Source organism: Crocuta crocuta, unplaced genomic scaffold, assembly GCF_008692635.1.
Source record: "Crocuta crocuta isolate KB4526 unplaced genomic scaffold, BGI_CrCroc_1.0 scaffold1307, whole genome shotgun sequence".
NCBI classification, from domain to species: Eukaryota; Metazoa; Chordata; class Mammalia; order Carnivora; family Hyaenidae; genus Crocuta; species Crocuta crocuta.
Genome location: NW_027533394.1, coordinates 144,174 through 161,108, shown reverse-complemented (window position 1 = coordinate 161,108; position 16,935 = coordinate 144,174). Strand labels below are relative to the sequence as shown.

Sequence of the window (16,935 nt, the reverse complement as noted above, 5' to 3'; positions counted from 1 at the left end):
CGCCAGCCAGGTGGGGGGCCCCCCAGCTGGGGTGGGCCTTCCCTGGGCTCAGCGAGCTCGCCTCCAGCCAGCCAGTGTCGCCCTGAGGAAGCAGGAGGAGGAGGAGATAAAGCGCTCCAAGGCCCTATCTGACAGNGTTCTAGGGCCCTTCACCCCCTGGGGATGCACTCACCCATTCACCACATCCACTGAGTCTCCAGTTCACTCAGCAAACATTGATGGGACTCTGTGCCGTCACTGGAGACATGAAGATGAATGAGACTGGGAGCCAGTCCTCCAAAATCTGTCTAATAGGAGAAGCNGGACTTTAAGCGAACCAATCTTCCTTCCTCCCTCCCTCCACACTCCCCTTCCCACCCTACCTGCCTCCCTCCCTCCCTCTCTTCTCCATCTTTCCCTTCCTCCCTCTTGCTCTCAATTTATTTCTTACTTTTCTTTCCATTTTTGGCCTCTCTGTTTTTTTTTAAACTTTTCTGGCATAATGAACATCTATTTCTTGTAAATAAAAGAGAAAACCACAATCCAGTCCCATATGACAAGTGTTATCTGAGATTAAAGTAAGGACACAACACTGAGCACAGCCTGGCCTGTCTAGGCAGCTATACACAGGTAGCTGTGAGTCAGTCAGTGGTGTGGGTTGAGACCCAGGGAGGTGAATGAGGCTGCAATGAGTTTCTGACCTTGTCCCTGTTGACCCTCCTCTGCTAGGTGGAAATGCTGGAGAGGAAGTATGGGGGCTCCTTCCTGAGCCGCAGGGCTGCNCGCATGTCCCGCCGCATCATCCTTTCCAACATGCGAATGCAGTTCTCTTTTGAGGAGTATGAGAAGGCACAGAACCCCGCGTACTTCGAGGGCAAGCCTGCCTCGCTGGACGAGGGTGCCATGGCTGGTGCCCGGAGCCACCGGCTTGAACGAGGGCTCCCGTATGGAGGCTCCTGTGGAGGGGGCATCGATGGTGGGGGAAGCTCCGTCACCACATCTGGAGAGTTTTCTAATGACATCACAGAGCTCGAGGACTCCTTCTCCAAACAGGTCAGCATCCCTGAAAAGGACCTCTCCTCCCCGTCCCCATGCTCTGGCTTTTTTTTTGGCCTATATTCCAAACTGAAAGAAATTGCCTGGCAAGCATGTGAATAGGGACTGTGAGATGGATGAGAAAGAATTGGCAAGGCGAAAAATTATCTAGTTAGAACAAGTTAAACATCTAGGAGTATGGAACACATAAGAAAATTTAAGTTCTCTTTGGAACTTGATGCACAAGCAAATTAAGGCCTAACAGGTGATTCACTCTTACTCGGTGCCAGGTGCTGTGTATGCATCATAACAACCTGCATGACGGGGGTCGTTATCCCAATTTGACAGAGGCGACTGAGGCTCTGAGTCCCCGAGAGGCGAAGTGACACTTCCAAAGTGGATTGGAACTCAGCTCCGCCTGGTTCTAAAGTCCATGCCCTTTCCCTTATACCACACTACTACCACTACGGACCAGGCTCTGTGCTGGGCACTGCAACAGAGATAGATGAGCCGGCCAGGGTCCTTGTTCTCAAGGATCTCCGAGGCCAGTAATAAATGGTAGACATGTGCACATGACTGTCTCCCGAAACAGAGTGTGCTCAAAGCCATGAGAAAGGATCACATATAGTACCATGGGAACCTACAGGAGGGAAAAGAGACTTTCTTCTCGGAGGACCAAAGAAAGCCTCTTTGAGAAAATAGCACTGGAGCTGGGCCTTACCAGACAAATAAGACTTAGCAAGTTAGAGATTGTTGGGAGGGTAGGTTGTTGTTTGCATAGGCATTGCATTGGCAAAAGCATGAGATGGTGGGAATATAATAGGCAGTGATAGTGATAGGAGATCGTTCTTGGCTTGAGGTCTGTCAGCATTAGCTGTTCAAGTGCATGCAGATCCCAGTTCTGCCGTCCCAGCTGTGTGACTTCCGGCGAATTGTTTAACCTCACTGAAACGTGATCAATAAAATGGAGATAGAACCTTCCTTTTAAAGCTGTTTTTGAAGAGTCACTTCAGCTAGGCAATATACATGGGAGTAGCTGCTCAGTACATGTTAGTTTCCTTCCTAAAACCAAGGAGGTATTTGGCAGAAATGGTTGAATGAATGAAGCTTTATATGAGAAGAAATCATTCTTCTCTAAGCTCTCTGATCTGGCCCCACCATCAGCCAAGACATGCTTCCCTGGACATGGTAAAGGGGTATAGGTAGGAGGTAGGGGGAGGAAAGAAATATTAAACAGAAGCTCTAAATCACTCATCCATCCATACAACAAACATTTAATTGACTACCTCTTCTGTGTCAAGTGTATCGAGCTGAGCCGACCGAAGCTGACTGAGCTGGCCGAAAAGACAGAAACCTGGACCCAACCCTCAAGGGGAGAATGGGGGATAAGGGATCACAGTCTGGTGCAGAGACTGAGGAACAGGCCTGGGCCCAGCTGTTAGTGCTATCCAAATCCGATGGAGAAGTGTGGTAGTTACATCTATCAGTTACATCGCTGCATAACAAATGATTTTTTAGTAGATTCAAACTGAACGTAAAGACTGCACTTAAACAAGAAATATTTATTATCTCATACTGTTTCTGAGGGCCAGGAATCTGGGAGTAGCTTGGCTGGTGGTTCTGGCTCAGGGTCTCTCATGAGGCTTCAATCAAGCTGTAGGGTGAGACCAGTCTCTGAAGACTTGCCAGGGACTGATGGGTCTGCTTCCAAGCTTACTCACTCGATTATTGGCAGGAGGATTCAGGTCCTCGCTGAGTGGGCATCTCCCTAGGACTGCTCATGGTGTGGCTTCCCCCAGAGCAAGGGGTCTGAGAGAGAGAGAGAGAGAGAGAGAGAGAACAGCGAACAGAGTGATCAAGAAGGAAGCTGCAGTCTTGCATAACCTGATGTCCTAAGTGACATCCCATCACTTCTGCCATATACTGTTGGTTCCACAGACCAAGCCTGGGACCGTGTGGTACATGAGGGTGTAAATACCAAGAGGCAGGGATCATTAGAGGCCAGTTTGGAGCCTGGATACCAAAGGGAAGCACAATTACCAGCCATGGTTTGGATCATCAAATAATAAATGTTATGGGCTGAACCCAACAGAACCAGACGGAGGGCTCGGGGAGCTCAGAGGAAGCTGGGATTCTGGTTTACCCTGGGGGATGGCAGAGGCAGTCATATGGATTGAATCAGAGAGGCGGTAGCGTTTGGCTTGAGTCCATAGGGACTGAGATACCTGAGAAGGGGACTCGTGGCCAATAGCCAGCCTCTGTGAGCTCACAATGGCTCCCAGGGAGTTATTTTATATACTGCAGAGAACCTGTGGGGGCGGGGGAGGGGATTCCCTCTTCTTGGCTGACCCACCAGGAAGATTCCCCCTTCTGCCTCCCCTTCTTCCCTCCCCTTCTCCCTCCCTTCTTCCATCCTCCTCTCCTTCCCTTCCCTCTTCCCCTTTCCTCCCACACAGGTAAAGTCTCTGGCTGAGTCCATTGATGAGGCCCTGAACTGCCACCCATCAGGGCCCATGTCTGAGGAGCCAGGGTCAGCCCAACTGGAGAAGCGAGAGTCAAAGGAACAGCAAGAGGACAGCTCAGCCACGTCCTTCAGCGACCTTCCCCTCTACTTGGATGACCCAGTTCCCCCACCATCCCCTGAGCGACTGCCCAGCACAGAGCCCCCACCCCAGGGCCGGCCTGAGTCCTGGGCCCCAGCCGCTCTCCCGCCAGTTCCTCCACCAGTGCCACCAGGGACCCGGGAAGATGGTGCCCGTGAGGAAGGCACTCGCAGGGGTCCTGGGTGCTTGGAGTGCCGGGATTTCCGGCTGCGGGCTGCCCACCTTCCCTTGCTTACCATCGAGCCTCCTAGTGACAGCTCCGTGGACCTGAGTGACCGCTCAGATCGCGGCTCTGTCCACCGCCAGCTGGTGTATGAGGCTGATGGCTGCAGCCCCCATGGGACCCTGAAGCACAAGGGGCCACCGGGCAGGGCTCCGATCCCACACCGCCACTACGCTGCCCCAGAGGGCCCAGCCCCAGCCCCGCCAGGGCCCCTGCCACCAGCCCCCAACAGTGGCACTGGGCCCAGTGGTGTGGCTGGGGGTCGGAGGTTGGGGAAGTGCGAGGCAGCAGGCGAGAACTCTGATGGTGGAGATAACGAGAGCCTGGAGAGCTCCAGCAATTCTAACGAGACCATCAACTGCAGCTCTGGCTCCTCTTCGAGGGACAGCCTGAGGGAGCCTCCAGCCACAGGCCTATGCAAGCAGACTTACCAGCGGGAGACGAGGCACAGCTGGGACTCGCCAGCCTTTAACAACGATGTGGTGCAGAGGCGGCACTACCGAATCGGCCTCAACCTCTTCAACAAGTACGTGCTCCCTGATCCTGCCTCCTCTCCCCTTCCTACCCTGCTAGGGGCACTCGGATCCCTGGGGCTGAACCCCAAGCAGAGATCCGGCTTCAGCCATCCTCTAGCTTTGTGGTGGTGCTTCTCCCCAGCCTTTCAGGGAAGAGGATTAGCAACAGGGTGGCAGAATGGAAAGTGCTCCCCACCACACACAGACACACCTGTCAGAGACAGCTCTAGCCCTAATACTGCCTCTGACTTGCTGTGTGATCTTGGACAAAATGTTTCCTCCTTTGGGACCCAGTTTGATGTCTATAGGATGGATTCTGAACCTTGGGTCCCCCATGTCCCCTTTTTGGTGGGGAGGTGATATGATGTATAAGGCGCCCTGCTCTAAGGAATAGGAGCCCTTGACCCCTAACCTGACTTCAGCCAGCCTCTCTGTGTAGCCCTGGGCAAGGTGTGTCTCTTCCTTGGGCTTCAGTGTTTCTATCTATTGATTAGCAGGGTGTGTGGGGCACCTGGGTGGCTCAGTTCGTTAAGTATCCAACTCTTGATCTTGGCTCACGTCATGATCTCGCAGTTTGTGAGTTCGAGCCCTGCATCGGGCTCTGAGCTGACAGTACAGAGCCTGCTTGGGATTCTTTCTCTCCATCTATGCCCCTTCCCTGCTCGTTTTCTCCATCCCCCCGCTTTCTCAAAATAAATAAAAACAAACTTTAAACAAAGTTTTGATTAGCAGGGTGTACATACTCAGGCCTTGGCAGGGGGCAGGGTGGAGTCCTGGAGTGCTCATGACCGAGCTCTTTCTAGGTGCCTGGTCTTATGCCAGGTGCTTAGGAGTGGGGTGGAAGTGTGACATTTGGTCAGAAGAGAATTAGAAACGAAATGCCTTGTGTCTTCATAGCCTAGTAGACACTGCCACCTATATTTACTTCTCACAATAGCTCAGGAAGGTGGGAAGTAGTGGCCCTGTTTTATAAGGAAGGAGCTGAGGTTTATAGAAATAAAAGGAGTTGCCCTGAGTCATACAACTGGTAAATGACATATGTGAGACTCCTGTGGCCCCAAAGTCTCTTCCAAATTCTAGCCTCATGGGGTCCTAAGGCTCTGGGGTTCTGAATATTGGATAGCTCAGACCCAGATTTTGCCTGCTGGAAAGTAGGGAGTATCTTGTCTACTGGAACATTCACAGAAGCTGGGTAATACCTTATCTGGGTGGGATGTGAGATGCAGACAGAGAAACCTCCTCATTTTCCTATTCTGAGGCTCTGTGACTCGGAGAGAAGGGCTTAGCCTGCAGCTCAAGCATGCTCCCCGGACTCCTCAGTGGCTGCTGGGAATATCGAAGCTCCTGGCACAGAGCAGCCTCTCATTCACTCTTAGTTTTCTTTCCACTGTAGTGTGGCTCCAGTTAAGTGACTCGCTCCAGTGAAAGGGTTGATTGAGGATGCCTTGGAATTCAGAAGCTCTGTGAGAGTGGCTTCCTCCCCTTGGGCCTCAGTTTTCTTATTTGTACCATGAAGGGATTGGACATAAGTTATATATATCCACCTTCCTTGGTTTTCTGAGACTATGGTTGGGTCCAAAATTAGTTCAAAGTGGGACCGAGGGCTGAGTTCTAGGAGGACAGTCATCTCATCTACCTCCCCTCTTTCTGCAGGAAGCCAGAGAAGGGTATCCAGTATCTGATCGAGCGGGGCTTCCTGTCAGACACACCGGTGGGAGTGGCTCACTTTATCCTGGAACGGAAAGGCCTGAGCCGGCAGATGATAGGGGAATTCCTAGGGAACCGGCAGAAGCAGTTCAACAGAGATGTGTTGGAGTGAGGACCCCAGGATGGGGCAGACCGGGCCAGGGATTCCTGGAAAAGGAGGGCAGGAGGGAGGAAGTGGGCAGCCTGTCCTTTTTGCTCAGATAAACTTTACAAAACAGGATGAAGAGACCTTCCTGCTCCCATACCCCTCTACTTCAAAAAGGTCTGATCTCTCTTGGCCCTGTTCCTAAAACTCCTCTGGGTGGTCTCGCTTGTCCTATGACCTGCTTTGGGCCCCAGTTTGCCTATCTCTGAAATGAGTGGGTCAATGAAAAGGACCCTTAGTAACCACGTGTCTGGCCTTGATTTTCTGCGATGGATTCAATTTCAAACATTCCATCCTCATAAGTACTTGGTAGGGCCATGGGTCCAGATTTTGGAAGTCTGTCAGTGGGGGTGTTTGTCCATTTGAGCAGGTCAGGGTAGGTCAGAGGTTTTCTGTAGAGGATTTGAGAGTGGCATACCCACTTCTTTCCTTCTCAGCTGTGTGGTGGATGAGATGGACTTCTCCTCCATGGATTTGGATGATGCACTCCGGAAGTTCCAGTCCCACATCCGGGTACAAGGCGAGGCCCAGAAAGTGGAGCGACTCATCGAAGCCTTCAGGTGTGCCTTTTTTCCCACTCCCAAAGCTGCCCTTCCCTCCTTTGGGGGGCAGCACAGTATGTGTCTACAAGTAACCTCTCTGAGCCTCAGACTTTCCTCATCAGAAACTGGAAATTATCAATCCTCTCTTGCAAGGCAGTTGTGAGGATCAGAGGTAGTGTGCCTCAAGTGTCTAGCTCAGCATCTGGGACATGGGCATGCAATAGATGACGACAACGTCAGCAACAGCTAGCATTTGTCAAGCCTTGGTTTACCAGGTATCAGGTGCTTAGCTGGGCACTTTACATGATTAGTTCGCCAAACACTCACAACAACCCTATTAGGTGCTTCTGTTCTTATTCCCATTTTGCAGATAAGAAATCAGAAATTTAGAGAGGTTAAGTAACTTGCTCGGTGTCATACAGTGAGTAAGAGGTGGAACCAGGATTTGAATTCAAATGTGTTTGCCTCCATGACCCAATGCCTTTGACTTTTCCTCTAGCGTTAATGCTTTGGGGATCAGGCAGACCTGGACGTAAAACCCAGCTCTACCACTTCAGGATATCGAGTAGAGAGACAGAAGAATTGCTGAGAACTTGTTTCCCTTAATGGGAAAAGGATTTGCCTTATAGTCAGAAAGATTTGGATTTTCATCTTGTCTTCACCATTTACCGGCCTTTTACCTTGGACACGTTACTCTCCACTTTGGGCATCATTACTTCCTCTGTAAAATGTGGCTGCTAATAGCTACCTTGTAGGATTGTGATAGGATTACAGGACACAATATAGGGAGGTCCATAGGCAGAGCTCTGTAAAATGTAGGGGTTGTGATTTTTACATGCTAGTCTTGGGGAAGCTGAAGAGAGAGGACATACCCAAAAGACTTGGAGATATTTCCTGGGGGAGAAGGTTGGTGGCACCAGACTGGGGGCGGGGAGATGGTGGGTAGGTAAAGATTACTAGTGCCTGACCCTGGCCCCGATCCTGCCCTGCAGCCAGCGGTATTGTGTCTGTAACCCAGCCCTCGTGCGCCAGTTCCGGAACCCAGACACCATCTTCATCCTCGCTTTTGCTATCATCCTCCTCAATACTGACATGTACAGTCCCAGCGTCAAGGCTGAACGCAAGATGAAACTAGATGACTTCATCAAGAACCTAAGAGGTGACCCCAGACATCCCTAGCCACTTGTCCTGTCCTTCACCTCGGAAGGGAGAGTGGGCAGGGTGGGGGTGGGCCGGGGAAGGAGCAGGGAGATCACATCTGCTCCCTGGAAAATTACCTGTGATGTTCTGTCACTTTCTGCCAAAGCTGGACATTGCCAGGGCATTCACTTATTAATTCGCTCAAATGGTTGTTTGTCCGTCTACTCATTCCTGCACGAGATACTGACTGAGCAGGTTCTGGGGTTACAGCAGTGAGCATGAGAGATAAAAGCCCTAGCTCTTACAGAGCTTACACTAACCCACTCAGTCATTTTATGCATCTGTTCACTCATCACTCCCTCTTTCCCTCTCCTCTTTATTTATGCCCATTAAGACTCATTTAATTATTCTACATACCCTTTCCTCCATCCATACATTCCTTTATTCACTTGACCAGCCAGCCAGCCAGTTGACACTGAGTGCCTCGTGTGTGCCAGGCCCTGTGATGGGTGCTAAGGACACCATAGTCCTTTGCCCCGAGAGAGCTCCCGGTTTGTGGGACAGACTCACTTATGGTACCAGATACCCAACACAAGAGAAAAAGCAAACCATGATGTCAGACAGGCCAAAAGTACAGTCCGAGCTCAGAGGAGGGAGAGCCCACCTCCAACACACTTCCTGGAGGAAGCAGTAGTTTCATTTTAAGGTGAGCCTTGAAGGCATGGCTAATATGCCAGAATAGCAATAGAGGAGGCATACCTAGCAGTACGAGTAACAAAGGCACAGGGACGCCTGGGTGGCTCAGTCGGTTAAGCGTCCAACTTCGGCTCGGGTCATGATCTCCCAGCTCATGGGTTTGAGCCCCACATCAGGCTCTCCCCTCTCAGGGAAGAGCCTGCTTCCAATCCTCTGTCTCCCTCTCTCTCTGTACCTTCCCCTCCCCTCTCAAAAATAAACATGAAAAAACGTTTTTTAAAAAAAGAATAACAGCAGCAGGAAAAGTTGTTTGGAGAACGGTCAAGATGGAGTGGATGATCCAGTTGGGAGGGTCAGTTGGAATCAATATACAAGGACCTTGAATGCCAGGTGGAAGGTGTCCACCTTGACCTTTTTTCTTGGTTTATTGTATTGATGTCAAGCCCTGGCTCTCACCAAAGAGCAGCCTCCTAAAAATGGCACAGATGCTAGGATTATTTAAGCAGAAACGAAATAGGGAACTAGACATGAGGAAAAACAAACAGATGAGACAAATTGGTTGACCAGCAGGGTTTGCACAGTGGATGGGCTTAAGCTCTCTGGCAGCTGAGGTTAAAAGGCAGTGTGATGAAGCATGTTCCTTTAGCACCTGTCCAGGGAGGAGGCGTGGCATTTCCAAAGGAGAAAACATTTTCTCTAGCAGAAGGTTTGGAGGGAAGAGTGAGTGGGTTTCACTCAGCAGACAGTCAGGAGTGAAGAAGGATGGTAGACTTGGGAGGAGGGACTTAGATCAGAGGCCATCTGGAGCTGTCTCCCAGAATCCTGCTGTTAGTCATTCATTCATTCGTTCATTCATTCATTCATTCATTCATTTCATCCATCCTCCCTCCCTCCCCCCTTCTCTCTCCCGCTCTTTGTTATCCTGCCCTTTCCACTTAACCTTGCTACAGGAGCTTTTGAGTGCTTTTTGTAAACACCAAGTTTTTAATAGCTGTAAATTATTTTATTAAATGGATACACTCAGCTTTACTTAACTACCCTGCTATTGTGAGAATTAAGTTGTTTCAAGGTTTTTCCTGTACGTAGCACTTATACATACATCTGTGCACATACTTCTGAGTAATGCCTTAGGGCAGATTCCTAGAAGGAATCATGGAGAATCATGGAATACTTAGGCTTTGGCCAAACTACCTTTGAAAAACAGTTTTGTCAATATACGTGCCCACTTCCCTGCACTCTTACTAACACCAAGTATATCATTTAACATTAGTTTTGCTAGTTAGAAAGGGGGAAAGTATCTGATTATTTTAATCACGGTGTGCTCTGAGTGGCTTAGGAAAAATCCCCACCATGGGAAAGAAACCAACTGGCTATCCAGTTGCTTGGTGAAGGACACCTTTTCTGGTCCAGTCCTGACTAAGGGACCAAAGGTGCCCTCTACCCCCAGTCCCAGCCATCGTTTGCACTTATGCCTGGGTGTGAGGCATTTGGGGGAACTCCTGCCACCCACTCCTCACATTCATGCAATATGCCCCTGTGTTACTCCTTTACCCAGGGGTTGACAACGGTGAAGACATCCCCCGAGACCTCCTGGTGGGCATCTACCAGCGAATCCAGGGGCGTGAACTGCGGACCAATGATGACCATGTGTCCCAGGTGCAGGCCGTGGAGCGCATGATTGTCGGCAAGAAACCAGTAAGTGCCTGGGGAGGCTTCAGAGGGGACAGGGTTTGGGTCTGGTTCTGTTACTGAGTGGTAGGTAAGTCAGTACCCCTCTCTGAGCCCCAGACTTCCCTCTCCTGCTGAATGGAGTAGGTGATACTCCCCCTCAGGGGGCGTGGTGCAGAGTGAGACGCTTTTATGGGGATGCATCTAGCACACTGCAAGGCACGTGGTAGGTGCTATAAAAATATTGCCATCCTTCTCACCCCTGGTTTTGCCTCTCCAACCCAGGTGAGGAGCCAAGCTAATAGTAAACTGAAAACCAAAACCAAGAACACACTCTAGTCTTTTAGTCAACAAACATTTATGGATGCCTTTCCACAGAGCCCAGCATTTCACTTGGGAGCAGGGACACAGATATGAATCAGACAGAGTTTCTGTCCTTGGAGATATTCACAGGCTGAGAGTGAAGCTGTCAGACAGAACTTCTGCCTTATAGTTAGTCTGAGGGGGCATAAAGAGGGAGAGGTCACTTCTGGTTCCGGGTAAATCAGGAACAGCTTCTTGGAAGAGAAAATACTAGAACTGGGATTTGGAGAGGGAATAGAACATAGAGCTGGGCAGGAAAGGCATTCTAGACAAAGAGAGCTCCAAGGACAAAGGCAAACCTAGGCCTTTGTTGCTTAGACTCCTTGTATCAGAGTAAACTTCCTTTTGAGGTTGGATGATAAGGTGCCAGAGGCCTGAAGCCCATGTGACTAGCCTTGATGACACCTATTTCTTCATGCCTATCTAGGTCTTGTCTCTTCCTCACCGTCGGCTAGTTTGCTGCTGTCAGCTCTACGAGGTGCCAGATCCAAACCGCCCCCAGAGGCTAGGGTTGCATCAGCGGGAAGTCTTCCTCTTCAACGATCTCCTCGTGGTAGGAGCACTGTAGGGGAGGAAATGGAGGGGAGGCGATGAGCTTGGACCCTGGGTCTGTGTGAATCATGTTAACCTCTGGTGGGTGGAAGTGTGGCAGATGACGTGCTTTATCATGTGATCTGTGTAGTCTTGGATAAGGCACAGGCCATCTCTGCCCCTCTTTTACCTTTTGGATCCATTTGGAGGGAGTGACAGCTGCACAGGGGGAGAAAATGTGAGGACCAGGGGAGTTGACAGACTTACAGTCTGGCAAGTGGTAGGAAGTGTCCCTGTTCACCTCAATATCCCAGAGTATGGGCTGGAAGGAGGGGGAACCTGTAACCCTGGGGTCCCTCTGAAACCTTCAGGTGGTCAGGATGCTTGAAGTGATTCTTAAAACCAAGCTCATCACCCTTGTAGATGTGCATCTCTTAGAGCTGGGACTCTTAAGGACTCTGCTGGTACAAGAGAATTTCAGGGTCTATTGTTCAATCTCTTACCTGAAACCAACTTCCTGCATGGCCCTCTACTTGCATGACTGCAGAGACACAGGGTGCCTTTCTCCAAGGCAGCCAGTTTCCTGGTTAGACAGCTCTGATTGATAGAATCTGTTTCCCAATGGGGTTCCTCCCGTCATCTTCCCTGGGCCCTTGGGATCACAGAGAATGAGTGTTCTCCTGCTCTGAGAGAGCTCCTCAGNCGTGATCTTCACTTTAGAACAAGTCTCTTGATCTCAGCACTATTGACATTTGGGGTAGGATAACTCTTTGTTGTGGGGGCTAGCCTGTGCATTGGAGGATATTTAGCATCATCCCTGGTGTCTACCTGCTCGATGCCAGTAGCACTCCTTTAACCAAAACCATTTGCAGTCATTGCTAGATGTCCCCTGGGGTTCCAAGTCAACCCTAGTTGAGAATTGCTGCTTTTTTTCCCCCTAATGTTTATTCATTTTTTGAGAGGGGGACGCAGAGAGAGAGGGAGACACAGAATCTGAAGCAGGCTCCAGGCTCTGAGCTGTCAGCACAGAGCCTGATGCGGGGCTCGAACTCATGAGCCATGAGATCATGACCTGAGCCAAAGTCAGATGTTTAACCGACTGAGCTACCCAGGTGCCCCGAGAATTGCTGCTTTAGATGAAGGCCCTCCAATGCCTTCTCTAAGCCTTAATTTCCTTCTCTGTGAAGTGGGGCAAATCTCTATCTCATAGGGTTGTCATGAGGATAGAATTAAGAAGTCAGATGTGGAATAGCCTAACCCAGAGGAGTGCCAGGCCCACATAGGTGCTGCGTAAATGTTTCAGCACCTGTCATGCACTGAAACCTGTGGGTGTCCAGCCCTGTGCTGGGCACTGGGTTCACAGAGATGAGTGAGAGTCAGTCCTCATTCTTGGGAGCTCACAGTCCGAAGGACTAAGAAAATGCTCTGCATAACCGTGTGCTAGAACCCATCCTGAAATTAGGTAATTTGCTTTTAAACACCACCTTGTAGACTGACGTGTTCACAACTTCCGGTGGTCGAATCCAGAGTGCCCAAGTACTTGATAAAGACCTTGGGCTATTGAGAGGAAGACTCATTAACTCTAGACGTTCGTTCATTAGCATTTGCCACTGTTTGCGGGGTTCTATGGGGGTGGGCAAGAAACATAACCGGACTCCTCTTGGCGCTCCTGATCCAGCAGGGGGCGATCACACCAGTATAGCGCTCATCTAAAGCCTGGTGGTGAAAGGCGCTGAAGCAGCACTCTGGATGCTCAGAAAAGAGGGCAGGGTGGCGGAGTCTGTGCGAGGTGTTAGAACAGGCTTTCTGGAGAGCATTTGGTTACTTCCTATAAAAATCGCAAATGCCCATTGTGCATCATCCTTACATCAGGAACTTGCACCTTCTCCCGTCTCTCTCATTCCGCTCCTCAAACTTCAGTTGTCCCCAGCTCGTGGGTATGTGCGTTTGTGTGTATATGTCTGTCAGTGGTGGTGGGAGGGCAGGGGGGCTATGAGAAATAGGTGTCATGTGGAAGTTCCCTACCCCAAACCCTGCCTCTTGTCTTTTTCCCACCCCCTGCCAAAGGTCACCAAAATTTTCCAGAAGAAGAAGATCTTGGTGACGTACAGCTTCCGTCAGTCCTTTCCTCTGGTGGAAATGCACATGCAGCTCTTCCAGAATTCATGTGAGTCCCTCCTTGGATCCCGGCGTCCCAAAAGTCTATGCCATGGCCCCCGTGCTCATCCTTCATCCATACCAACCTCCAGTTCTTGGAGTCCTTTACAACCGGACTAAGGTCTCCAAGGCACCTACTTGGTTCCAGCATTGCAGGGCAGGCCAGGGTGAAGTATCATTTGGGTCTGTGCCCTGGGGAACTCGCGGTCTGGCAGAGAACCGCAATATGTATGTTTTCTGGTGGGCCGAAGAGATGGTGATCACGCTGCGCTTTGAAGGACTGAGCCAGAGGAGCTCTGTCAGGTGTCAACAGAAGCAATGTGAGTAGAGGCAGAGGTGTGAAGGCAGGGGTTGGAGAGAGGCACAGTGCAGTTTGCCTTTCTGTCTGGAGTAGAAGGAGTAACAGGGCCATGACTACCAGGAGTTTGGGGGCCTTGGTGGGGCGGGGGGCCGAGGGAAGCCACTGAGGATGCTGAGCAGAGAAGAGGCTGGATCGAAGTTGAGAGTAGAAAAACTCATTCACGTATGAGCCACCTTGCCTCGGTGCTGACAGGGCTGTCTGACCTCCCCTTTCCCCACCAGATTACCAGTTTGGGATCAAGTTGCTGTCTGCAGTACCTGGCGGGGAGCGCAAAGTCCTCATCATCTTCAATGCCCCCAGCCTCCAGGACCGGCTGCGCTTCACATCCGACTTGCGCGAGTCCATTGCTGAGGTGCAGGAGATGGAGAAATACCGCGTGGAGTGTGAGTAGCCCGGCTGCACCTCTTGGCCCTTTTCCTGATGTGATACCCTGCGGACACCCAAAATCCTGTCCTCTGAGAATCTCAGAGTTGAGGGTTAGCTGGTCCAACCTTCCTACCCCCATTCTAGGAACCTTTCAGCTTCTGCCTGAATACCTTCAGGGACAAGGGGCTCGTTACCTCTGAACTTCAGATACTTATTCCAAGCCTTAATTAGGAACCAGCTCTTCCTTCTATTGAAAGGCAGCAGGGAGAAGCATCAGGGTATTGGAGGTAGGACTCTAGTTTCAGATCCCACGTATGCTACTTATTATCTAGGTAAGCTGGGGCAAGTTGCCCGACTCCCCGAGCCCCCAGTTTCTTCATACATGACATTGGGATGATGAAATATCCTTACAGAGTCGTGGAGATTCAACGAGGTAAGGTAGATGAGATGCCCTACATGTCAGTAGGACCCTGGCACTGAAAATCCTAGTTGTGCAACAAACGTGATTCCTCTTCCTAGCCTCCCCTCCCCTTTCCTGTCTTCTTTCCACATTCCACTTCCTGAGCTGAGTCCCCATCACCCGTCCTTCTGGCCACCAGAGGCCACATCACATTGTTTTAAGCATATATAATGGGAAAAGAGTGATTATGTCTCATTTTACTAAGTGCCCTCCAAGTTTTCTCTTCCCCAGGCTAAGCAGCCACAGTTAAGTAACATGGTGTTGAGGAGAAAGAGACAGGCAGACACACAGAGAGAAACTGAGGCAGCTGACAGCTGCTCGGTGAGCCCTTCACGGTTCCAGGGTCTGCTCTACTCAGCAAAGCAAGGTCCACACATTTCAGTTCACCAGATCCCTGAGACCCAGGGGGCATTCAGAGAGGGGTGAACATACCAAGATGAGAGGAAGGCAGTAGGCAAAAGTCTCCATGACTTCCTTAGGGAGGTGGGGTGGGGGGTGTGAGGAGGCTGGAGAGAGCACAGGCTTTGGACTCGGGCAGACCTGCTTCCAGAATATTGGCTTCCCCCCGCCTCCCCATTTCTAGCTGTATGACCCCGGACCAGCCCTATGACTTGGATTCTCAGTTTCTTCCTCTGGAAAATGTGGATGATGATACTTTCCTCTGAACTGTTGTGAGATTAAGCAAGATCAAGTACACATAGCTGCCAGCCGACTGCTGGCATACAGTAGAGGATTCCATTCCTGTTGGTTTCTGCTCCTGTCCTTCAAGAGCCCTCTGCTCTGGAGCAAGATAGCTGAGAACTGAGTGGACTTCGGAAGGGTTGTCCTTCGCCATAGACTAGAAGGGCCTTCCTGCCCCTGCTGTGATCAGCGAGCCGTTGTGAAGCTCTGTTTTGAAGGGCAGGGGTGGTTTGGGAGACCAGACTGAGAGTGGACAGGGGAGGGGGGAACAAGAAGGGTGAGGCGAAGGGGAGAGGAGCAGGAGGAGCAGGCAGAGAGCCACAGAGGGAAGATGTCACCCAGCCAGAGGAGATGGTGACAAACAGAGCTGGGCGCTGTGGGAGGCTTTAGAGATGGAGCTATGGTTTGGGGGGAATGTGCGTTCTGTTCAGGGGACAAAGCTGACCTGAGGACAGAGCAGGCAAGAATGGGGAAGGCTGCTGGAAGGCTGGGATTAGCCAGGTGGCCTTTCACTCGTGTTCCTGACCTTCTCTCCCCATCTCCCCCACTACCACCCAGCGGAGCTAGAGAAGCAGAAAGGTATGATGCGGCCTAATGCCTCACAGCCTGGAGGGGCCAAGGACTCAGTGAATGGCACGCTGGCCCGCAGCAGCCTGGAAGACACATATGGGGCAGGCGATGGGCTCAAACGGGGCGCGCTCAGCAGTTCCCTGCGAGACCTCTCTGACGCAGGCAAGTCTTTGGGGTCCCTGCCCTGGCTGGGGAGATGGGGGCCGGGGTGTCCTCTCTGCCTCCTATCACTGACCGCCAGCCTCTCCTACACCCACCACACCTGCATGCACTGGCCTTTATCCAGAGCCCCTGGCGCTGCACCGTAGGAGGCTTGGGAGCCAGGTCAGATCAGGTGGAGCCCAGAGTTTGGGCCAGGGAGTGTGAAGTGGGGCCACACTCAGCCCCCCCCCCACTGCTCCACCTCTCCTCTCTTTCCTCTTCTATCTCTCCAGCACCACCTCTCCTCCTTCGCCATCTTTTCCTCCTCTCACTCCTCCTCCTCCACCTCTCCTCCTCCCCACCTTCCCCTCTTCAACGGGGGAAAGGGAATAGGGGTGTCTGTCCCCGGGAGGGGCCCAGGCCTGGTACCCAGCTCTGGAGCCCAGCAGGGTGGGGAGGGGGGGTTGCTGCTCTGACGCTGGGCTCCTTGCTTGTGGGTGCAGGGAAGCGGGGGCGGCGTAACAGCGTGGGATCGCTGGACAGCACCATCGAAGTAAGTGCCAGCTCCTGCCCCACTCGTCCTCTGCATGAGCCCTGCCCTGCCATGGAGCCCCAGCGGAGGAGGGGGCCTGATGCTTCCCCCTCTTCCCTGATGGGAACCTCGAGGCTGCCTCTCCCAGCCAACCACTCTCTCCATCTGTCCTCAACTCTGTCTGTCCTCACTCTGCCTGTCTCTCAGTCTGTCTTCCACTCTCCCTAGCCCCTCTCAACCCCAGGGCCGACTCTGAGTAGAGATGCCCTTGGAGTTGGACCGTGAGAAGCTCTCACCTCCAAGTCCTGCTCTTTGAGCCCGAGCAAGTCACTCTCTGCCTCTGGGCCTAACATTCTCCCTGCCTGCAAAATGGGGATGAGGAGGAGGTACTACTAATTCTTCCTCTCCCAGCAGAGGCTCAGATGAGATAGTGGCTGTGACAGCGGAGCTCTGCAAGCGGGGGAGTTCCAAGTACAAGTACAGGACCCTTAAACTGGTTTTCACTATGCCATGGGGGTTC

The 16,935-nt window shown here is 51.5% G+C and overlaps 1 protein-coding gene across 1 annotated transcript in view; it reads left to right on the top strand.

Annotated features, from left to right (window-relative positions):
• Positions 1–16,935, top strand: part of IQSEC2 (IQ motif and Sec7 domain ArfGEF 2) — a 77,012-nt gene that overhangs the window by 59,254 nt on the left and 823 nt on the right. The window contains 12 exon segments of the mRNA XM_077748283.1: positions 1–136; positions 673–1,032; positions 3,471–4,366; positions 6,009–6,170; positions 6,645–6,767; positions 7,742–7,908; positions 10,141–10,280; positions 11,044–11,169; positions 13,215–13,314; positions 13,887–14,048; positions 15,731–15,904; positions 16,387–16,436. The exon segment at positions 1–136 is cut by the window's left edge and continues 26 nt beyond it. Coding sequence (XP_077604409.1) covers positions 1–136; positions 673–1,032; positions 3,471–4,366; positions 6,009–6,170; positions 6,645–6,767; positions 7,742–7,908; positions 10,141–10,280; positions 11,044–11,169; positions 13,215–13,314; positions 13,887–14,048; positions 15,731–15,904; positions 16,387–16,436 — 2,596 coding nt within the window.